Below are 24645 nucleotides of genomic sequence, written 5' to 3'. Positions count from 1 at the left end.
ACTGCTGTATGTGTAGATCATGACCCATGTACATAGGTAACAAGAGCCTTGTATCTCAGGAGGGGCAGTCTGTTGTGCATACAAACAACAGGTGGACAACATCCTCCATCTGAGACCATATAAAAGCTGACTTTTACAATGCATTGGGTCTCTTCTCTGCAGACTGCTGTAGTAATCTATTTGCTATCTATTTGCTTTACTCATAGTGTTGATGATGCATGACTCAGCATTGAATTAAATGTGATCCAGCTAACGGGTATAAATCATCTGATGTTCCTTCTTCACTTTGCTCATTGTTGCATGTCATGTGATGTTAAGTAATTTTCCATTACAGTAGTTAACATACATTAAAGTTTACATGATGAAGTGACACCATTTTGTGTTTTGATTATTGTGAAGGAATAGTGATAGGATTTTTCCTCCTTCAGCACCATTCTTTTCTTAGACATTTAGGTAATATTTAGTAGCCGAGTCCACAGGGGGGAGCAATAGTTTATCGTTTGTCAGCTGAGAACACACCAATAGCATCCAGCTGGCCCATTCCCCAGTGGCAGTTGCCATAGCAACCAAGGCCATCAAGATATCATGGACCAAGACTCTAGGGAGGTCGTGTCTTAAAACAGGGGCCTTCAGCTTAGGAACAGACTTTATCTTCCCTTGAGACACATGCTTTAAAATTATTTTTTAGAAATGCTTTGGTGGCCTTGATGGTTTGTAATGTCTCTGTGTGTTTTAGTTTTATGTCAACAATACAGATATTAGGTCAAGGTAATAAAACTTTTTTTCTGGGACTCTGATATTTCTTCATATCTTTCAAACTCGATAAAAGACTTAACATTCTTAAAAATATGAGATGCAAACTGTACAACTATGTAAAATACAATGTTATGAATATGAAGCTGAAATAGATTAAATGTACACAATTTGGCTTTTCCACTGTGGTGGCTGACAGTTAGGGGCTGAGCCAAGGTCATTGCAAATGTAACCATTACATTTTTATGTTTGCAAAAATCTCGCAACCATGATTGAACAACTCATATTTGGGCCTAACTTGCCCCAAAATTTTCTTAAAATCATATACAAATATATTTTATTTACTGCAAATGCAATTTTAAGAGTGTAATTCACTTTTTCTCTTCCCATTAATCAGACCCAAAATGAAATATGCCCCATCTAAGATCAGAGCCAAGTTTCTTAACTCTTTGGAGCCTCTGCATTTCAAACACCAACAAAATATATGAGTTATGTATAACGAGTAAATATGGTCTCAAGAAAACAAACAAGAGTAAAACTATGCAAACATGCAACACCCTCTGGCACCAACCTCTTCGTTTAAAAGCCAGAAACAGTGGCAATTGTCCAAGAGCCTGTGCTGAAATGTGAGGGCGATACCATCTATATTGTACATGATTGCAAAAATCTTTACTGTGGCCACCAGGGGTCAGTATTTAATCATAATAAATGTTACAGCAGTGGATAATCCAGAACAGACAGTGGCCACAATATCTGCACAGATAAATGATTTATATCATATTGGTTATTTTACTTGGACGTATGAAAATTACATTACACTTAACAAGATGACTCAGACCACACACCACAGCATCATTGGGCAACATGAAGAGTGAACAAATTGTTTTCCAATGGCAAAGTCCTGTTTGCCCTCACACATCCTAAAAAAAAAAACCAAAGCATGTGTTCCCCCCCAAACGTACTTATTTTCTTTTCCTTTGATTTTTTGTCTTAGTTTTTCTTTCCCTCCTTGTATTATGTAAACATTTTTTATTTGTATTAAAAGATATAGTGTTCCGCATGGCATAGGCCTAGAACATCATTGGAAGGGCAGATGGCTCTTAAACACTACTTAAGTGTTTTGGAAGGTTTATTATGACCTGTACATTACAGATAATGAATTAAGTGTATACTTTATAGACTACACTTCAGACTATTAAATGAATCAGTCCAATGAAGTCTCTGTCACTATTTACTTCAATTATATCTGATTCGGCTGCAACAAAGTTTTCTTCTGAGACTCCAGAAGTGTTTTGTGGACTCAAACACTTCACCCACCCCTCCATCGACATAGTGGTGAGTAGATAATGAGTACATTTTCATTCTTCAGTGAACTATCCCTTTAACCCTCAAAAACACAAACACACACACACACAGGTTTGCAAAGCTATCCTTATTGGGACTTTGCATTTACTACCATTCATCGACAGCCAAACCAAAACGTTATCTCAAGCAATAACCATCCATGACCACTTCATACCTAACCCATAACCTTACCACAATTCAAATGTTAACCTTAGTCTTAAACAGGACCTCAGAAATGATTTTTGCCTCATTGTGGACCAGGGTTTGGTCCCCTTGAGGTCTATTGGTCCTGGAAAAGGTCCAACAGAGGTGGCACACACAGGAGGTGAGAGACGCAGACTATCAAACCGTTCAGTCCCCCCACCATCAATCTGTGGGATTGGCAGCCTTGTTGTGATGCTTCACCGGGGGTCCTGATTTCACAGCCAGCCTCCGTCACAACTGCGTCAGCACTGATGAGCTCAGCGTTACTGGCAGGGAGGGGGAGGGGGGAGGAGGAGGAGGAGGAGGTGAGGGTGAGAGAGGAAGAGATGGATTGAGACAGAGAGAAGGAAAGAGAGAGAGAAAGAGAGAGAAAGAAGAGGGAGCAGGGTGTTGCCGCCTCTGAGACACACTCACGCATCACAGAGGAACAAGCAGCGCGGTGAGAACAGGGCGTCCCTCCGCTTCTCCTCCTGTTTGTGTTTGAATCATTGAAACCTCTTTAAATTATTAAACCTCGTCGGAGCTGAAGTGTTTGCGGAGATATACACACACGCACGCAGAGAAAGAAACGCGCACGTCGGGAGAGCGACCCCGCCGGAGAGCAGAGAGGGAGTTCGGTGTGGAAGCGGAGCGCCGGAGCAGTTCAGCACCTCGGACAGCGACCATGGCGCCAGTGGTGGAGGAGGCGGCCCAGCTCGGTGAGTCCGATCTCTGCTTCACTTGACCGGGGGGGGGTTGGACAGTGTGGGGGGTTCATGGTGCTCGTTAATAACAATAATAATAATATTTGATTCACCCCCAAAAACCTATTTTCCAGGCTGTGGAATTTAGGTTTTTGTTTAAAAAATATGGATTAATACTCAAGAAGTACTGGAGTAATAATACTCAAGAGACTACTTGAGTACTTATTTTGCTGGTTATTGTGTCTGTGGAGACTTTCAGCCTCCATTTTGCGGCTATAGCTTCAGCTAAACATCAGGAAAAAGAACTAGCAGGGTGGAAGTATTTTACATTTACAATATTAACAAGTTTGTTTTTTGTATTTATATTAATTGTATTTGGAATTGAGTAGGAGTTACCGAAGCGCTAAAGGAGTCGTCCCCCCCCCCCCTGATATCCCGCTGCTGTCTGTTGTTGTTATTGTCTTGAAAGACTGAAATATTGATGAAGGGAAAGGGAGAAAACAGGCTTGTAAGAAGGATGTGATTTGACTGCCTCGCCTCTGTGCCAGTGGATGAGTCTGAATGAGATCAGATGAGTAATGCATGTCAGATAGATGCCACACCTTCAAATATCACAGCAAATCAGGCTTAGAGAAAGTAAGTAAATGCCATGCAGAATATGAATTCAAATGGTCAGAAATGCCAGCAAAGACGTCAAGCAGTTATATAATATCACTTTTTACTTGTAAAGAAAAATACATATTGTTTACATGTATTTTAATGCAGCCAGGCAACCAGGCTTTTGTAGGATAAAACTGTAAATATATAATCAAAATGTTGCGATATTGATTATCTGTTGTGGAATACACCCACCCCACCCCACCTCCATCCCTCTCCCTCTGAAAGGGTGTTAACCTCAGTGCTTTTCCACTGAGCCACCCTCCTATCTGCAGGAAATGGTCCTGGCCTTTCCTCCTCTAATATAGACCTATTAAATTGCATGGGAAGGCAGCTCTGTTACGGTTTTTGTCGAGTCACAGTCCAGCACCCTGAAACAAAGACCTGAAGCGTTCAGTGGCAGATATCCCTCAAATGTGTCTCCATAATAACGCTCAAGTGATGCTAGAGGAGACGAATGTGCCATTCAAAGAATTAAGGTCCCAAAACTTTTGAAAAGAAAAGGGCTTTGGGCAAAATTCCTTCCTCCCGTAGGAGGAATATAATTGAATATAATGCAGGGTCTATTACATATTTGGGCTGTTATGCCATATTTGCAGATGGGATCTCTGGAGGAGCCACCCTGCCTGTACTGTGGAGATGATGCTCCGCACAAAAAGAATCTGTTGTTGGATGTTGGTTGAAGTATTTCAGGCAAAAAATCTTCCCTTACCTGTTTACACTGTAGTTCTGCATATGATAGCCTGATTATGGAGATAGCATTTAATTATCAGAATGAGTAGATTTGTTTCTCCATTTGTGCATCTGCATTCAGCCATTAATAAATCTGCCATCAGGACGTCAACCAGTCACGTTACGCAGTTTTTTTCAGCAGTCCATTACTTCCACCATCTGTTTCCTAATGAACTGTTGTGGCCCCGTCTAATATCTGAACACTGTGATGATGATTCTTTATCAGGGCTGAACAGATTGATGGTTGTTTTCATCTCCATCTGAGTCAAGACTGCAGCCTCCGTCAGTCAGAAACAGTACAATAACATCTGTTACTTCACTGCTGCTTGTTTTGTTTTTTGGGGGGGGTAGCAAAGGTAGATGTTTTATTAATGTTATTTTTTTTCCACTCCTTCCCTCCACCCTCCTGTCCTCCTTCACAGTGGCAGTGCCAGTAGGTGTGGCCATGGTGAGTGTCTTTGGCCTCGTCTTCACTGTTTCAGCCTTTGCGTGGATCTGTTGCCAGCGTAAAGACACCAAATCCCAGAAGACTCCTCCTTACAAGTTTGTGCACATGCTCAAAGGGGTCGACATCTACCCGGAGAGCCTCAGTGGCAAGAAGAAGTTCGGCACACCTGCCGCCAATACGACAAACGACACTGGTAAAACCGATGTCAACGGAAACTGCCACACCATGGCACCAATGAGTCCGACTGGCACCAGCAAACTGGCGTCAAGTCCAAATGGCTCCCGACCGGCCTTGCATCTGGATCTGGAGAAACGGGATCTGAACGGCAACTTCACCACCAAACCCTTTCACCACCACCACCATAAGGTGCGGAGCTCCCCAGACCTGGAGCTGCCGTCTCCCCATGCAGGGTTTACTCAGCCCGGGTTAATGGACCGCCGTGACCTCCCTTCACCATCGAGCACCCTCTCCAGCCAGGCGCCCACCCCAGCTGTGGACAAGCCCCATGGAGAGGAGAGGGAGAGTGGGTTGGGAACACTGCACTTCTCCCTGGAGTACCAGCCAGAGAGGAAGGCATTCATCGTCCATATCAAGGTACTGTTTGTGTTTTTGTGTGTGTCTTCACAATGAGTTTATTGATAGCAACTGAAAAAGATTCCACTAAATCTTAATTGATTGATTGTTTGAATTGACTTTTTCATCCAGGAAGCCCATGGCCTGACCCCGACTGATGAACAGTCAATGACCTCTGACCCCTACATCAAGCTGACCCTGCTGCCGGAGAAAAAGCACCGGGTGAAGACCAGAGTCCTGAGGAAGACTCTGGACCCCGCCTTTGACGAGACCTTCAGCTTCTACGGGATCCCACTGGCACGAGTGTCAGAGCTGGCCCTTCACTTCATGGTGCTCAGCTTTGACAGGTTCTCCCGCGACGAGGTCATCGGGGAGACCCTCGTCCCCTTGTCCGGGATCGACTTGTCAGAGGGGCGTGTTCTGATGAGCCGAGAGATCATCAAGAGGAATGTAAAGGTAAGATGGGAGGAGATTGATTTGTGTTTTTCTGTTTAAATCTTCAACTTCACCTTATACTTGAATTGATCACAATATCACCCCTGATATCCTCCATCCATTGATGATTTCATTTCAGAGGAATAATTCTGATAAAATTCACATTCACAGTAGTTAGCTGATTTGGCAGCAGATCTGCCACAGCTCCAAAATTAGTCAAAAGTCCTCAATTGAATAATCAACCAATAATCAATCCAATTCACAAATAGACCAATCCTATCCAATATTCATATTTCCCTCAATGGTACATCAGTTCCTGCGTCACCAGTTGCTAAGAACACTGCAACAAGGCCGTTTGGATAAAGATATGAAAACTAAAATATTCACACAAAACTGAAATCTGCGTCTTGAATAAAAGTTAAAAAATGTTTTGCAAATACATTAAAAGGAATCCCCTTCATTGTGTCTCTCTCTGGTTAGGTTAGAAAAGTCATTATTAAATTAAGCCAATTGAGAGAACAGACGAGAAGTTTGTGTCTCTGTGGGGACGGATATTGACTTTATCTGTTGCACCATTATGGATTTACGAGCTGATACTGAGGCCTGGGGTTGTGCATTTTGTTTCAGTTTATCATCCTGTTTTTTTTTTTTACAACTCTGCCAGATGTGACATGACGTGGCACGTTTCCTTTCAGACACAAACACAGCCCTCTTTGCGAACAAGGTTTAGACAATTGAATCATCTTGATTATGTTAATTTTGAGTTTAATTAGTGATCATTTTCATATCCAAACAGCATCAGAGAAGTAACACAAGGTCCAGTTTGAAGGTGAATAGACTCACATGGACATTTACACTCCTCGTAGAGTATATGGAGTGATATCCACACCACACTATTATGGATCTGTGGGCTGCTTGTCAGTAATCTTCTGCTCCAGCCTTGGTTGTTCCTGGCAACCGTGAGGGCCACTAATGTACAATAGCTCATTTCCTGTTTCAGAGGAATGTCGTGCACTGTAGTGTGTTGTCCGTCCCCACATGTACAGTAACAGTATAAATGCACTGAACTTAGATTATGGGAACAGGTAGGGTTGCATTACATTTGGTGAATTTAAAGGATGGAGTGGAAGGTGGTATCTAAATCCTGGTTTTTAGGTTTGGCTGTGCTTGAGCATTTGATATCAATGTAATTATAAAAGCTTGGGTTGATGTGGTACTTTGTAGAGCTCTGCTAAAACAGCAGCTCTGTGCCTACCAGGACGAAACGGATATGTTCTTGCACATTTCAGCTTCCCCAGAGGAAAATGAGATACCTGTAATATCTTTAACAGTGCTGGGAAACGTGGCTCAATTCAGAGGAATATAAAAGCTGTATTCCCTCTCTGCAGAGCTACCTCTGTATTTTCCTCACCAAGAGGACAATATGTCTTAAGCTATATTTTGCTGGCTTCAATTCTATTTCTCATTTGGGTCCCAGGAGAGACAAATCTAATAAACCTCAGCTGCAGGGAGGAGTCCGTCCTAGTTGAACATGTTTTTGTGCAAACAATAGAGAATCTTACTTGCAAGAGGTTTAATGTTGGCAGGTGCAAAGAAAAAATGCTTGACCTCTTTTATTGAATTGCTGTGAATCAGCTGCATTGTATATTCTCTGTATTGGAGCAGAATATACTGGCAGTGTCTAAAATAAAGTGCACGTATTGAGTGTTGATGGTGCACAGCCCTGCCACACCCTGATGTGTTACACACTTAAACTAATGAATAGACAGAATGTTTCATTCAGTATTACATCTGATGTTTAAATTGTGGTTATGTTTATGAAATACAGTGAGATGTTTTCTAAGATGATTATTAGTTGATTGTTCTGCTTATGTGACATCTCCTTTGTTCTCGTGATCAGAGGCACCTCTTTGAAAACTGGGTGGTGGCTCTCTTTGTCTTCATGGCATAGATTTTGTCCTAATGCTTTTTGTGTGTGTGTGTGTGTGCATGTGAGCCATAGCGCTTCCTGGAATTGATACGACATGTTACAGGCGGTGTAGACATTGCCCAGTTTACTGCATGATGACACCAGAATAAAATACAGGCACTTATTCTACAACATCCCCAAAGGGGGTGGAACAGAAAAACACTGGTAGCGTTCACACATTATGTATTTTCAGAGAGTGGGACAATGGGTCAGTGGTGGAAGTCACCCGTCGCCGGTGTGCTTTTACTCCTCATTACCATGGCAACCGTGAGCCGAGGCACGATGTCCCGTTAGATGTGATCACAGCATCGACTCTCTCGGGTGTGGGCAGAGTAGAACAATAACACAGGGACGGCTCTGATGCAGAGCAAGATGAGGGAGCTTCTTAATGACTGGTGAAGAAATGAGAATATGCCCCATAGGCAGGTGGTGATTATGTCGTTCATCATCAGCACTGACGCCATTTGTAGCACAGCTGCATTTTTCATCACACAGTTTCAATAACAAATAATTATCTAGTGTTTTTTTTGTCATTATACACACCTACCATTTACAATAGGCCTATTTTTGCATTCATTTATTAATTTATAACTTCTGCAACCTTAAACTAAAAATGTAAATGTGATTATTTTTAACCTGAAGCTGCTATATATTAATAATATACATAAGAAAACATTGTAAAAAAAAGTACATATTAGGACAGAGGTCTTCTATTCAGCCCCTGTGACAATGTGTTTAGACTCGTTAGTGGTTCCCAGTACTGCAATGTTTCCTAATTAATTTCATTGTGCTAACAAGATTAAAACATCTTTTTGATATTTTGAAATCTTGACGGTCTGATTCTTCATTTGTGTTTGGATGTGAGAAGCTGGTACACGTCTGAAAGTCTCTTCACCTCTGTCTCCTTTCACACCTGCCATGCCTGTGTGTGTCTGTGCATTGAGTGCCCAGCACATGTTTAAAACAGTGTAGCAACCTTTCAAGATGCAGTCCTGAAACTTTATAGTTGAGATGAGTTAAAAGTTGGGTGTGGTCCAACCCATGTCTACTGTTATAGTGTAATTATAATGTAGAAAACTCACAGATTGGAACATCAGGTTTTTTTCACTCACCACTCTGTGTCCGTCTTTCCACAGAAGTCCTCGGGCCGAGGTGAGCTCCTGCTCTCCCTGTGTTACCAGTCCACCACCAACACTCTGACTGTGGTCGTCCTCAAGGCTCGCCACCTGCCGAAGACTGAAAACAATGGACCCACAGGTACATTTCCTTTAAACTAAAACTTTAACTTTTTTGTGACTGAGTTTTTTCTGCTCTTCCTGTCCCCAGACTACTTGGGATGCTGTGATAGTTGCTATAATGACGCCACCGCACATAAGTAATCTGATCAGGATGTGATAGAGAGCACTTAAGAGACAGCTCAACACACACACACATACACACGCACGCACACAAAGTGTTTACACAACCAGCCTCATTTGTCCTCGTTTCTATCATCCATCACTTCCGCTCCATCGATCACTGTATTGATCTGGCGTAGGAATAATCTGCCACTCTGCAAACACTGCAGGGATGGATATCCACCATTCCCTTTTTCTTCTGTGCGTACTTTCTTCATCCGTGCTTGTCATTCTTCCTCTCTAGATCCGTACGTCAAGGTGAACATGTACCACGGAAAGAAGCGCGTGTGCAAGAAGAAGACCCACGTGAAGAAGTGCTCCCCCAACCCCGTCTTCAATGAGCTTTTTGTCTTTGACCTGCCCTCCGACGAGGGCCTCAGGGACACCAGCGTGGAACTGCTGCTGATGGACTCAGACACAGGCAACTCACGCAGCCCCAACACCGTCCTTGGGCGCCTGGTGCTGGGCACGTCTGCGGTCAGCACTTCTGGCGAGCACTGGAGGGAGATCTGTGACCACCCGCGCCGCCAGATCGCCAAGTGGCACGCCCTGTCGGAGGATTAGAACACCACGATTCTGGTGTCGATACCCTATCAGGTCCATCTACGAGAGGGATGGAATGAGGATGTGCAGGATTTGTCTTGCTAGCCAGTACCCATTGGACTTTCAGAGAGGGCGGGTGGGAAATAAGGGGGAGGGGACTTTGATGTTGTGGAGAGGGTCATTTGACGTGATGTCATCATTCAATCGATCATTCAGTTGCTTATCTTTGAAGTTATTTGGGTTCACTGGGGAAGGCGGGGCATGACAAAGGGAACCCAATAGCTTTAAACGATCCTAAAGACTGTCACCGAAAATCACCTGGTAACATGCAACACCATCTCCATGGCAACAAGCAATTGTCACGGTAACCATGTGCAGTGCAGAATGTCTTAAATGTCACTATTACTCTTCTTCTTTTCTTCTTCTGATTCTTCTTCTTCTCCTTCTGCTGCTCTTCCTTCCATGCATAGTAACCTAGTCCATCGTATGAAAACCACACCTGACGATGCTGTAAAAAATGTTGATTATTAAAGTTTATTTTGTAATGACAATGTTTTCCTCATAAGGATGTAGATTGTTTTTATTTGCGGTTTTTGTTTTGTACTCTTCTGGTTGATTTGTTGAACATATTTTGTAAGTATAAGTGGTATTTCATAGATCATTACAGGAAAGCCTAAATTAGGTGGTTTGAGAAAAGCCCGGGACAGACTGAGTGCATCCGGGGACTGTAACTGTGGACGCATTTTCTCTGTGTGTTTCGATATGAGAGTGATTGTGCTGGCGCGACTGTGAGTGTGTGGGTGTGCGTGTTAGCTCTGGGAACACGAGAGCCACATAATGTTTACTGTAGGTGTTTTGTCCCCCTTACTGTGAGCACAAAGACAGCTGAAATGTAAATGTATGTACCTTACTATAAAATATGGCAAGTTCTGAGAAAAGTAAACTGAATTTGCAGTCTTTATTTCACATGACTACATGTGACGTATACACTGATACACAATTCAGGGGCCACTTTCTTCAGAGGCTGCATTTGAAGACTGATTGCATCACGTGACTAGGTTGTCAAAGGCCGACAGAGACGTCCTATTACTCCATTGGGTGGATCCTTCTCGGGCTGATCACTACTTATCATGAGCTGGTGACACAAGATGGAAATCCGAAGACCAGACCGTCTCATATTGGCTCGACCTTCGTGGACTTCTCGGTCTACGGAGGCCCCTGTGAAGGACGGGGCCCCAGCTATATTGTGTGTGTATTAAGAACATTTTTATACAGGAAAAGAGTTGAAGCCACAAAATGCAAGCTCTGGACACAACTCAAAATCTATCTGCACTGCTGCCAGGCTGTTCAATCACTTTGCGCCAAACAAGCCTTTGACAGCACCTCTACACATTAAGATGTTAGTTCTGAAGCATATTTGTAATAAAAATATATGGAAAAACCTAATTTTGTTCCTTTAAAGCTAAGCAAAATGTTTTGAATATTGTAAGATCTCAGCAGCAGCTCCACTCTGCAGAAAATCACTTACAGGATTGCTCTGTCTGAGGTAAAAGCCTATTTTAAGACACCTCAGTGCACAAGCTGAGCAATGACTCGTGCACGCGTCCTCACCTCCAGCCCCCCTGGGGATGACATCATCGGGCTCCTCTCCAAGTCTGATGATGTAATGTCTGCTAAATTGCTAAGTGCTCAGGATGAAGTCATCGTATCTGAATCAGCTAAGTGGTTCAGTGGGGGGGGGGGGGGGGGGGGGGGGGGGGGAGGACAGCTGGCTCAGAATGCTTACTCCCCCCTTTTCTCTCTCTCATACATCCGGAACATCTTTTTCTTAGCTCTCTCTGCATCCTGCCTCGGTCGCCCCACTTTCCATCTCTCCTCCAGCCTCCAGTCTTACACCAAGTTGCGTCATGTGTTTGGTGGTGGAGCCTCTGGAGAAGCAGGAGGTTCTGTCGCTCTGTTCTTTCTCTGTGAGTTTGACCCGCCAGGTCAGTGAGCTTCTATTTTAAACCTCGGCTGTCATCCTGTGAAGCTATCAAATAAACCTGGACCACGTGTATCAGCCCTCCCATCCACCTTCTCCTCATCTCCTCCAGCTAAACACACTTTGGATTTGTAGAGTAGGATTTTGGGGGGGGGGGGGATTTTTTTTAGTTTCCTGTTTTATTTTGAAATTTATTTCCTGGAGTGTCCTTGATTGTTTTGCTTCCTGTCTTTGTCTGAGTCCAGGCCCTGATGGGTTTCACCTGTGTTCAATCACTTCCTGTGTGTGTATTTAGTCTCTGTGCTCCTGTCGTTCCTGTGTCAGATTGTAGATTCATTCATTTTCTGTTAGTTTTTCTGCCAGCTTCTTCCTCTGTGTTTCTCTTTGCGTCTGATTCCCTTCCTGCACGTTTGCTGCTTTAGTTTAGATTTTGGATTTTCTGTTTTGGAGTTTTGGGAATTTGTTTGCCTGCTCACTTGCCTTCCACAGACTGTAAGCATGTTATTCTGATTAAATGTACATGTCCATTGTCTACAAATTGTAGCTGAACTACAATGAATGTTTCATTTACATTAACTGTCAAGACAGAAACATGACTTTTAAATCAATGCTAATGTTACAATATGTCTGTTGGGCTGTTTGGCACATGGCCTTCTGTAAGGAAGTGGTTAACATTGTGAAACAGTCTCTTTAAATCAAGCCATAATTTTATCAAATCAAGCTTTGCATCACGAAGTGCTTTATGTAAAAACAATACAAAAAAAACATCTGATGAAATAAGAACAAGAATTAATATAAATAGCAGGTTAAGTGGGAATTGGACAGGATAAACCAGCCTCAGGTAAAATGTAGGTGTAATTTGCAAAGGCTGCCTCTCAGTCTGTTTTACTTCTGACGTCTGGAACAGTCAAAAGCTTTGAGTCAGAGGATCTCAGGGATCGAGCACATGTGCTTTATCCATGTCTGCCAGGTAAGATGGGTAAAGCCATTCATTGTTAAAAAAAACTAGTAAAAGAATCACCCAAAAATATTAGCATCATTATAAGAGCATTTTCAGGTATGTTGATTTGCAACACCTCTTCCTCTTCAGTTTAATCCTTAGCAAGTTTAGGTTGGCTCAGTTACATATGCAGTTATATCTAGCGACAATTGGGTCTGTAGCATATCATATTTTACCCTATTACTTATTTCCTCTGAAGCACACGGTCGATGTGCGGAGGGAATGAGGAGGAAGAGGAAAGTTTTAATAGTGAGACGGAGGAGAGGGGGAAGTCGATAGCTGGGAGGAGGAGGTGAGACAAGTGTGGGACAGACTGATAGGAGTGGAGGGAGGTGCTTGAGAGGAATGACATATAGTGCTGTTTTGAGATATGAAGTAGATGAGTGAGAGGGGACTGAATTGAAAAAGATGAGCAGGGGGAAAGTTATTGTAGGGCCCGGTGAGATGAGTCAGCGAATAGCTGATGTATGTGGGTTTGCAAACAGCCACCTGATTGGGTATCTGACATTTACAGATTAGGAAATGAGCAGGAAACGGGAGAGAACAAGCTGAAACGGTAAATGACTGAGAAGTACACCTGAAGTTTATTCCATGGAAAAGAACGATTTAATGACTTTCAAATATTTCTGTTGGTTCATTCATTATCTTTACCTTTTTCTGCTCAAGGTCATGGGGCACCAGAGCTTTTACCATCTTTGTGAGGGTACACGCTGATCAAATCACTGTCTGAGGGCTGATGCATAGAAAAGGACAAGCATCAGAGGCACTAAATCACTTGAGCTGCACTTGATCCACGTGTCTGGAAGAAATCCATGCAGGAGCAAGACCTGATATCTACTTGTGAGTTAAAAATGCAAACCACCAATACTGTTTTCTGTCTATATGATGCCTATTATTCTATTGTATTTGTCTGTATGAGGTGTGATTCGATTTGACCTAAATAAAAAAGTATAAGAAGGCTGAAGCAGAAAGTATCATATTTTTCATATCAGTTTAAATGTAGATCTTTTTCTACCTCCAAATTCCACACTGTCATAAGTATGAAGATATTCAATCCTACTGTACTTCATATGACACTTTTAATAAGGAAGTTTTTTTCTTTCAGTTTGACTTCATTTTTCAATGGGTGAATTTCTGCAATGTGTTTTTGCTTGAATGTTCTCCATAACTTAAATTTTCTATTGATGTCAGAGTCTCTGATATTCATAATTCTGACCTTGCATATTCTCTCATCATTCTGTCTATCAGACCTACAGTTGTGCACACACTCCTTCGTACTACCATCAGCTCCAATATGCTCTGGGGGATACATCTGAGAGTTCCCATCAGGCTTCGCCACATCCTCAAGACCCCAACAGTGTCCCAGTGTCAGGTAGATCCTTCTGTTTCTCCTCTTATAGGCCGCAGGTGCGATGTAGAATTGTGGCAACAGTTTATTAAAACTCCTTTCTGTCCACATTATAAATAGTGAACGAGTTGAATGTTTTGCCCTGAGTCACAGTGACTGCTGTGCGCCATTAGTAGTCTGTCATTTATCTCCTGTTTAAAACCGTCTGTCTGTGGAAAGATATGTCCCCAGTGCACTGTGGGATAGAGGGGATGAGTCATCGTGGAAGTGACCTTCACTCTGAGACAATTAGACAAGTTTCACGTTAGGCGCGCACACACACACACACACACACACACACACACAGAGAGAGGAACATCCAGCACATATGCATGTATGCCTCTAGACATAAGCCAATCAGCCACATTAGGAGAACTGTCCACTTTTTTTCCTAAGCTGACCTCAGACGAGCACTGAACCTGTGTGAATGCAAATGTCAGAGTGAGAGCCTCCAGAGTTTCTGTGGACTTTCTCCATCTGGCCCCCTCGTATAAAGTCAACAAAGCAAGAGATCCTCCTGGAGGGGTGTTGATGACCTTTCCAGAAAGAAGACCCTGACGAATATGTCAAGAGAGTTTGTGCTGATGTGCTATAAACATTATTATATGTTGCGTCCTGCTGCACCATCCCTCACCTGGACGCTCCAGAGGATTCGTTGCATTTGTGAACGAGTCTGAGCAGGGAATCTCCTGCTGCGTTGTTAATGTGAGAAAGGCAAAAACTCCGGAGAAAGTCCCGACCCAATTCTCCGGAGGTCATGTCTGAAAACAGCTGTTCTGTGGTTGATCTATGTCATTTCAGTGCATGTTCCAAACAACTCTGAACTCTAAAGGATGTAACTTTAAAGTGACAATAGCAATAAACATCCGTCACACAGCACACACACACACTAATTACTTAATTTTAATGGGGACTGAAAGCTGCCTATTAGTCAGGTTGTGAGAGCACAGAGAAAAACATTAGTTCAGGGTTCAATCCATTAGAGAGAGAGGCTCGCAGTGCATTGGTTAATGGAGCAAAATGTGGCTTTTGGGGAGTTTCAGTCACTATTTAAGCTATGAGACCGGAACATGTTGCAAACAGAACCTCGCTGCACAATTAAAGATTAGTTTGAGACTAGTTCTTTAGCTTTTTTTCCCCCACAACATTTAATTCGTCAGTGAGATAACCCCCGAATGGAAGTGCCTCATTAGAATACACCATTAATCTGGAATAGGCAGCCATTGTGCAAGGCTGAAGGTCTGCAGGCTTTCATTTCCAAACAGCACGCGGTCTCACTGATTAATTGCCCTGGAAGGAGGAACTACTGCCTTTGTTTGGTTGAAATGAAAATCTCCACATTCTGGCCAAGTCAGCGCCCCATGGTTGGCCACACCTTCAATACAACCTCACACATTCTTTAATCAACTTCCCTTTAAATACGTAATGTCTGTGTAGCTGTAGGCTATAGCTGATACATGTAGTACTTAGAAACACCAAAAACTATACAAATGTAACCTGGTCATTCTTAAAGGTGCGTAAAAATTTCAAGTCCTTCTACATTTATGTTTTGGTTATTGTTTATTACAAGTGGAGAATCTGACCTGTATTTATCTAAAGTTGAATTCTGAGCAAAGGGGCTGTATGTGAGAATGTAAACGTCTGAGCCAGTTGCTCCGAAACATTTTCCAGAACTTTTCCTGCTAGAACCTTGAGTGAAATGTCCCCGGAAAATGCCCAAATGAGCGCATGTGAGAATACAGCAAGTAAACAAGTCATTCTTACTGAAAAAAATACAAATTTATCAGGATGAAAAAGAGGTGTCCTATGCGTAGAAGACGCAGACAAAGATGTCAACTTGTAAAAATGAGATTCAAGAGCTTTTGCCGAAAAGGGCTGACGCCACTGTTGATGTGTTGTAATGTTCATGTTGTGTCCTGCATTGACCCAATCCACCCCTTGTCCTGCGTCTGACCCAGAAAATCTTCTGCTGTATTCTTCACATGTTATAGGTAAACTTTGAAAAGGTCTGACCAAATTTCTGGCCTTTTTCCCGAAGTTCATGTCAGAAACTGCTTCAGGAAAAGGTCTGGGGTGTTGTTAGAATGATTAAGAATCATCCTTTGGGGCTATGGACGTCTGTTCAGATCTACACAGACCGAGCAGCCACCTGGTACCAACCATCAGGCTGTCACTTTTTAAATTTGATAGCATGATCATTACTTTCATTTTCCATAGTCCTGACATTTACTGTCCACTTCATATTCTACGAGAGCCATTGCAGCATTTGCTATTAGAATTCTCAAACTTTGTGATTCAAACAAAGGGTGAAAATACATTTTTGCAGCAGCGTGCACAATTATACAATCATAATTTCGGTTTTGTTCATATCCATTTTATTCACCAACATTGTCCCTTCTTAAATTAAAGCTGTAGTCTATGCTGTCTAACATGTCTCCACCATCTGTTACTACAGACTTGTCTGGACCAGCCACAGCCACTGGACTCAACCATGGACTCACGCATCATCATTTTCCAGTAAGTCTCTTTCCCAAGGCTGGATTAACAGTTATTGGGTTAATCAGTGTCATGTTATTGCAGAGCTGTTGTGTAGCACTGTCAACCAAATCCATCCAGTAGCTTTTTCTGCCTGTATGCTAAAATACAAACAAATGTTAAAATTGTACATTCCACCCCTCATAGACACAATCTGCGGCATTGCAACCAATGACAGATCAAGTAAAGGCTCAATATGAGTTGCCATAGCAACGGTATGAAGGCAAGAGGTGTCTATTATTGAAAAAGATGAAAAACAAGTCAGACAAGATCCTTCAGACACTGTGTGTGTGTGTGTGTGTGTGTGTGTGTGTGTGAGAGAGAGAGAGATTTCGGCTTACGCACACCAACAAAAGGTGAAAAACGGGTTCGGTGATCTCTCGCTTCGACATCACCTTTGCTGTCATGGCAACAGAGTGCTGTAGTGGCTCCGAGGTAGGAGGGCGGTGGGGAGCCTGAGCTACCAAGGGAGAGGGTAACAAAGGGAAGGGGGGGAGAAGTTGGAAGAGAAGCAGGACAAGTGTCGTGCATGAGGCAAAAGATTGATGGAGCAGGGAAACGGAGGTGGGAAGGAGAGACTGGGTGGGGGGGGTGGATAGCTTGACCAGCCCGAGCAGTCTCACTCTGTTGGCCTGGCGAGGAAGGCAGAGGAAACAGAAAGGAGGCAGCCTGAGATAATGGGCATGAAAGGAAGAGGGTTGGCATGACTGCACTGATAACTTCTTGCTGTCAGTGACAATTCCCGGCGCTGAAGACCCATCCCTTGTTTTTAACAATATAGAGTCGGTGTTGACGTCTGACATAAAACGAAAAATATGTTTACAATAGGACAGGAGAGGTGAGAGGGAAATCTGAAAAAATTGAACTACACAACAGCCAATCATGATAGTGAACTGCCTCTTGGGCTCACTTCATTTCTCTGCTGGTGGCTCATAGAGAGAAAGAGGAGGTGTAATGTCACTATCACATCTCAATCTGATCACATGGCAAAAGCTCAGATGGCACGTTACCATTAAAGGCTGCACATTCATCAGCTGCAACATGGGACATATGGAGCAGCTGCTGGGTAGATGCAGGTTTAAATGCTGCGACTTGTTATTTAGCATGACAATAATCACTTTGCAGGAGAATGAATTATGGCAAATGTATTAGTGTTTGCTATTGAAACGCATGTTTATTAAATCCAAGTTAGAATGCTGACTAATTTACCACCTGTGAGTAATTGCCACATCAGTCACTAACATTTTTATCTGAACCAAAATGTTTCATCACATTTAATCCAAAGCTATTTTTCTTTATTTATTACTTTAGCTCTATTTTAAGAAGGCCATTATCTAGATGTCATGAATGTGACTCGTGTGATACGTCATCTTATCACACGAGTCACATTCATGACATCTAGATAATGGCCTTTTAAATGTATCGCGTTTCTTCTGTAGATGTAATATCACCAAACCTTTTGCAGGAATGCTTTCAGCAGATACATGCACCTGCAGGCATCTTGGATTTGGATTTAATTCCAGTTCTTTCACTGCAAACATGTATGGTGAAGTTTGGCCTTAAGGGTGGTGAAGGAAGGTTTCATAAAATGGAATTGGAAAAGAAAAGTTACATATTTGTGTTAGATTGTGAAGATGCTGATGCCGTTTTATCCACAACATTTAAGCTGCAGTCGAACTCTCAGCACCTCGCTACAGAATATCTATCCAATCAATACAGTATCAGCTCAGGTTTCTGATCTGCACAAGATTACTTACATTCCAGTAAGTTATGAGGTGATCATGACCACATACAGTGAAAGGTTTTACTTTTTGTGTTTGTTTAAAATAATGACTTTATTCTCCTAATCAAATGAATTGTTTTCCTTAAAGTGATCCTAATAATCATAATTTTATTATATGAAATGAAGTTGTATTGTTTTGTGTCTTATGTGCCACAATACGTTGTGAAGAAATAAACTGATGAAGAAATCTGTATCATCCTCCTGGTTGGCCCTGCTCCTTGGTTAAAATGGATCATATACAAAACATCCATAGCATGGCCTTCAAAATAAAGCTGAATCTCCACTCTGACAGACCTTTGTCATCTTCATTGTCTTGTATCTCCTCAGCTGTTGCAGAGACAGAGGGCAGCTATATGGCTAATGGTCTGCGGAGAGGAAGAGGAGGATCAAAACAGCAGCTGAATCTGAACACATAGGTCTGTGTGAGGCTGGTGTGATTTGCTGTGACTGGTTTTACAGCCCAAGGCGAGAAAAACTTCCTTTTGATCTCTCCTCATACCACCTCTCTCTCACTTCCTGCTTTTCCTCCATCCATCCTCACCCCCCCCCTCCTCCTCCTCTTTCTCGTCCACGTGTCTTCGTTTTTAATTTATCGCTTTCATTCAGCCCCTCTCTGTGCAATTCTCAGAACACATCCTCTCCTCTGCTTCACAACATCATCTTTCAGAGGCAGCTCTTATTACCAACCATGCTCCCCTCACCACATTACTTGTGGTGTGTAGTAGCCTGCTGTGGAGAGCTGTCATTCACACACAGTCACACACACACCCTTGACCTCTGACCCCAGTCACCTGTAAAAACCCCAGAAATAATATGTCCTCCATCGATTGCCACTCAATTCTCTGTCTTCTGTCCCTCCTCAGTCTTTTCATTGTGTTTTCTATCTGAATCTCTGCTTGACTCTGATGAGGGGAATACTGATGACACTGACATTACAACCTTTAACATGACTCACATACTGAGGCCCTGCCCCTCCACGTAGATGCACACACACAATCATGTCGAGATACAGACACACACACTCACTCTTACACTTCTTGTACAAATTATATTCTGATCATGTTTAAGGCTAAGCTCAGTATAATCACATGCTTAACCTTTTGCTGACTCCCCATCACTCATTCTGTCCGTGTGTGTCTGTGTGTGTGTGTGCTAAATATTGAAAGGTTAAATACTTAATGTCTACTGTAATACACATTTTAACAATAGCATTATATTAGTTTTTTGCTTGTACCAGTGTAGATTTGTGTTGAAACTTCCCAGCATGTAGCTGTGCCATTGCTCCTGGTTATGTTTTGTCCAACTGATTTCTTTGAGGTCGGACATTGTGGAGATCAGATCACAGAACACTTTGTTGAAAAAGGCTCTGCAGGGCTCACAGGTGCCAGTGGATTAGCAGCTGAAGCACGCTGTTGCAGCTGAGTTGGTGTTAAAGAGGCTGTTTGCTTGCATGTCCCTGTTTGTGCTGCTACTTCATTTGCATAAAAGTCACGGTCAACAAGATTGTCTACTCTCAGCTCAAGCAGCTGAGGCACAAAACCACACCAGAGCAACTCTTACTTTGACCCCACCAATCCATCCTCCTCCACTTCCTGTCCTTCAGCTTTGGCAGAGGTACCTGGAGGTAAATATCAGCCAAAATGCAAAATGCGCTGTGGGCTTAACGGAGGGTCAGCACTGGTTCGTCTGGGGTGCACATGACTTTGAGAGTGCAGACTTGATCCGACAGGCTGACACATTGTACTTCTGTGAATGTGCTGATGGTGCAACCCGGAGCTGTTGAAAAGACCGAAATCTGCATTTCCCTGCTACATGGAAATGCTGTGGAATGAACCCTAAGGATACCGAGGCAAGATTTTCAAGCTCTCTTCCCTGCTGAAGCCATTGTGATGGAAATCTGAAAATACAAGAGGCTGGAACACCGAATTTGTCTTTGTTTATTTTAATAGGGGCTTTCTGCAGAAAGGATCAACACAGAGAGTCACAGGGATCTCAGAGTGAAGATGGAGAACAGTCAAATGCAAGGATCTTATATAGGAGAACTAAGGCTGTTTGTCTGAGCCAGTTCAGACTGGTTCTGTAGGCGCAGTTTGAGACAGGAATTAAAACACAGGAATAAATGATTTCCATATGTTTCCATTAGGTTCTTGGACAGTCAATAAGTAAAAGAAAGGTCATACAGTGTATATAGAAAGGTCATACAGGTTTCAGGTCATAAACAGTTCAGGTCATAAGTCTTAAACTCTTCAACTACAAAATAGGTTTCAACCACACTTTTTTCCACTACACCATTATATATTAAGCTTTAAATTCTGCACTTTCCAGCTTGATGCATTGGATTCAGTCTGGTATCTAATGAGAGGGGGAGGATGGATGGTGAGCATAAGGGCTGAGGTTTCGAGTCAGGAAGGCAAAGCGAGCTCTAATGATTTTCTCTGTCGACTGCAGTATTACCTACATGTTTCCTTACACGGGAAAAGATACACAGACACTCAAGAACATACACACACACAGGCAGATTTGATCGTTAGAGCTTAGCCTCCGTAATGATCTCTCGTCTTCATCTGCTGCTTCTGGTTAATTGCTCAGCCGCCGGAGGGAAAGATGGAAGGTTATCGAGCGACCTGACAAAACGCTGTCACTCATCCCACTCACACAACTCTCTCAGGGAACAAAAGGTTGGGTCATGGTGTTCCAAAGAAACTGACATATATCTATTATCTACCATAAAGCTATTTTATGATTTGATCACGCTTTTATAAACAAAGTCATGTTTTTAGATCGGCATTAACAGGAGAATTGCATGCCTCCAGAGAGCATGTTGCTTTTGTAATGAGGATACGTGGGTAACAGAAGCTGGGGTTAATCAAACATGTCATCGGATCAGAACAAGAAGATTTACTTCAAGGCAGTTTTAACTCTTAATAGGTATGGATGCTAAAATATAAAGACTGAAGATGTTTAAAAAGTAACCTGAATTACACATAAGACTATCAGGATGTTTGTTGTTTGTTGTGTAGCTGTGGCTACAGTTTAATGTTACCTGCAGTTTATCAGTTTGATGTATTGTAATAGAGCATCCCTACTTTAAATGTAGAACCTCCATTAGTCTCTCCATATTTATATGGCAGTAAACTTCAGTAATAGTGAAAGCAATTGTTTTCAACATTGCACTTATTTGGATCCACAGGATTTGCAGTTGAAAAACCACCACCAATCAAATCCAAACGAGAGATGTTATTTTTCTCTCCAGCCAGGCGCCACTATATTAATTTGTTTCCATTTAGCTTGATTTGTCAGCAGCAGCTCCGAGGAAAGGAGATAAAACGCTGATCTAATGCGAAGCCTTTTGGGGTGAAGCATTCCAAACTCAAGCTCTCTGTGAAAACTGCTTTTTTCACAGCCCGACATCAAACAGCTGACATAAACTCTCAAAAAAAGAAAGTATTTTAAGATCAAGGACTTCATGTCAAGACGCTGAGCTCTGATAGCGCATATAAATTGGCTGGTTATTTTTAACACAGCATGAACAGCTTAAATTGAGCAAAGACGAAATACAAAACGGCTCAGATTGCGAATCTGTCCTGTAAAAAAAATAAAAAAAATAAGGCATTTAATTGTTATAAGACCTCTAGTGGCCATGGTTGTTATGACGGGAGCATTTGTGCATTTCGCCTTCATTGACAGTAAATGGGGAGAGAGAATGGTGAAGATGCACAACAAAAGGCCGGGTCGGAACCGAACCCATGGCCCCTGCAGGAGTACTCCCTCCTCAGTATGCTGGACACCAACAAATTAAATATGTGGTCGATTATACAGAGCATCAAACATTTATGTTGGTCGGAGAACCTTTGATTGGTGTCGTGTTCAAGGACAGGTTAAAAGAGAAGGAAACTGAATCCACTCTAGGCTTCCCTTGTAGGGGACTGCAGCGAGATCCACCAGATTACTTTGCTGGCTCTCCTTCACACGTCAAAGCTGGTGGATCCTCTAATCTGGACCAGAACAGTACAGTTTATATTCGTCCTGCTTTCATTCACAGATGCAAAGATCAAACAGCCCTTGATCACCCGACTTTGTGAAACCTTTTTTTGTGAAAAGTATATCTGGTTGAATTCGCAGATTGTGAATTTAATCTGGGGAATTGAATTGGAGCGTTCAGTTGATAACTCTGCGGCAGAAACAGTTTCAGCTCAAATACTCTTAAGTCAAACACAAAAGTTATTTTACTTTTCTAATCTTGAAAGGCCATTCCTCCACTGCAGTATACAAACAGTTGAAAGAAAAACAATATGGAATAAAAGGTTTTCTGTTTGGAAACTGCATTTTTGAAAGTAACAGCTCCTTTTGAGGCATAATTAGTAACCTAAAGCATTGTATTTTGAGAATCATTATTATTGTTAAACAAGGTTCATGCCCATATAAAACAGCCAGGTAATCCATGCAGTTTTGTGCTTCTGCTGCATCACATCCTGCTGAGGAGCTCGATAGTCTCAGGTGGTGAGTCACCAGCACACAGCAGTCACTCACCACCTCCATGTTGTCTGTTCTCTTTCCCCTCATGTCGTATATTCATTTGATTGGATTAGGTTCGGTTGTCCTCAATTCCGCACGAGCCAAACAAGGAAACAAGCGTGGAGGGAGAAGTACAGAGCGAGGGGGCAGCTTCATTCAGAACCCTCCCCATATTGTCCAACACAGAATCCATTTACTGTGGCTGTGGATTGTTCTGGGCTTCTACTGCAAGATTAAATGAAAACCATACAGGGAATTGTCTTGCTATTGATAAGCAGTTAACTCTGAATATGTATTTGAGATGACTTCTGTGTATGTAAGCGGGAGAGAAGAGAGAACATCTTTGGTACAAAGCTGTTAGATGCAAGCTTTCATGATGTAAATATTTGATGCTTTTAACTCTGAAGTCATTGTAATGATTAATACCAGTGTTGTTCCATAACAATGAGCCCCAAGTAATAGAGCTAAACATTTCCTGAGCACCTCTGGCTGTCTAAGTATATAGTGACTTGCTGAGGTATGTGAGAAAATGAAGGGGAACTGAGGCAAGTGTTTTTGAAGGAATGGTGAGAAGGTCACACGGGAGACTGGAGTACCACTCATCACCCAGAGGGCTCTCCACTGGAGCAGCATGGATGATCCGTCCATCAGTCGTCCTCCCTCCTCTCCCCTTTTCCACTCTCCAATGCTTTTCCTAATGAACTGTGAGGATAGAGAGCCCATTGCAATGATGTTCACACTTAGAGGTCACAGTGTGTGTGTGTGTGCTCTTGATTATGCTCCACACAAAAATTATGATTTGATGCCCTTATATACAAAAATAGTGGGGAAAAAAATTGTGTCATTGGCATAGATTGTGTATAAAGATGGACGATAAGATTGCTCCCTAAAAGAGAAGCCAAAGCGTGTTGATCATCCCCTAGTGGCTGGCTGCTGTATAGGCCATAAACCCCACCTGTTAGTGGATGGGACATGGACCAAACTAAAAACGTCAAACTTTTTCACAGATGCTTTCTGTCATTTGAGGTTCTTATCACACTGATGTATGTCCCGCTAAGATTGGTTGTAATTTAGTTATTGGATTCCTTGAAAACGGTGTGAAATGTCATGATTGATGGCTTCGACTGACTCCCGATTGGTCGAACATGTATATTGGTGAGACTTTGCTACCACGGCTCCATCCTCTGATCACAGAGACTGGCTCCAAATGCAAAAGTAAGCAGTGTTTGTATCTGGGATATTTAGTCTTAATTTCTAGATAGTGGGATGAAGTGAAGACGCGTCATCCATCTTTTTACACAGTTTAGACATCACTAACTGGCTAGTTAGTCACCTATTGGGTGGAGGAATGATGGCCAGCTTATACACACTAGCCTGTGTTTAAGTGCAAAGTTTAATCTGTTTAAGTTTCAGTCATGGCTTTTGATGATGTTTCTGTGTTTTACAAGTTTTTCAGCATCTCACCTCGACTCTGAGGTAACTGACTCAATTATCAAGTACCATGTCAGTGAGATGAGTGTGCACGTCACAGATTTCCTACGACCAGCAGGTATTTTACAACGGGAGAGGGGAAAGAGAGAGAAACAGAAAAAGAGGTAGAAAAAGAACGATGAGAGAAATGTTTATCACCATGGAAACAAGGGGAGATTATTGCTTGGACTCTCCTATTGAAGATAACACAGTAATCCCATATTCTGCCTTATCAG

At 42.4% G+C, this 24645-nt stretch overlaps 1 protein-coding gene and 1 long non-coding RNA gene across 2 annotated transcripts; both read left to right on the top strand.

Moving 5' to 3' along the window:
- The first annotated feature begins 2582 nt into the window (after positions 1–2582).
- syt4 (synaptotagmin IV) lies at positions 2583–10681 on the top strand. Its single transcript, XM_034569106.1, has 5 exons — positions 2583–2999; positions 4796–5415; positions 5527–5850; positions 8935–9055; positions 9440–10681. Exons 1-5 carry the CDS (start codon positions 2966–2968, stop codon positions 9757–9759), a joined length of 1419 nt encoding a protein of 472 aa, XP_034424997.1. The 5' UTR covers positions 2583–2965; the 3' UTR covers positions 9760–10681.
- Positions 10682–11411: 730 nt separating this feature from the next.
- LOC117751793 lies at positions 11412–24346 on the top strand. The gene is made up of 3 exons (XR_004611921.1): positions 11412–11423; positions 12695–12698; positions 24160–24346. It is a non-coding gene; the product is annotated as an uncharacterized LOC117751793 (long non-coding RNA).
- Positions 24347–24645: the final 299 nt, after the last annotated feature.

This window comes from Hippoglossus hippoglossus, chromosome 18, assembly GCF_009819705.1.
Source record: "Hippoglossus hippoglossus isolate fHipHip1 chromosome 18, fHipHip1.pri, whole genome shotgun sequence".
Taxonomy (NCBI): Eukaryota; Metazoa; Chordata; class Actinopteri; order Pleuronectiformes; family Pleuronectidae; genus Hippoglossus; species Hippoglossus hippoglossus.
Note: the sequence above shows the minus strand (reverse complement) of the source record. Positions and strands in the feature narration are given on the sequence as shown.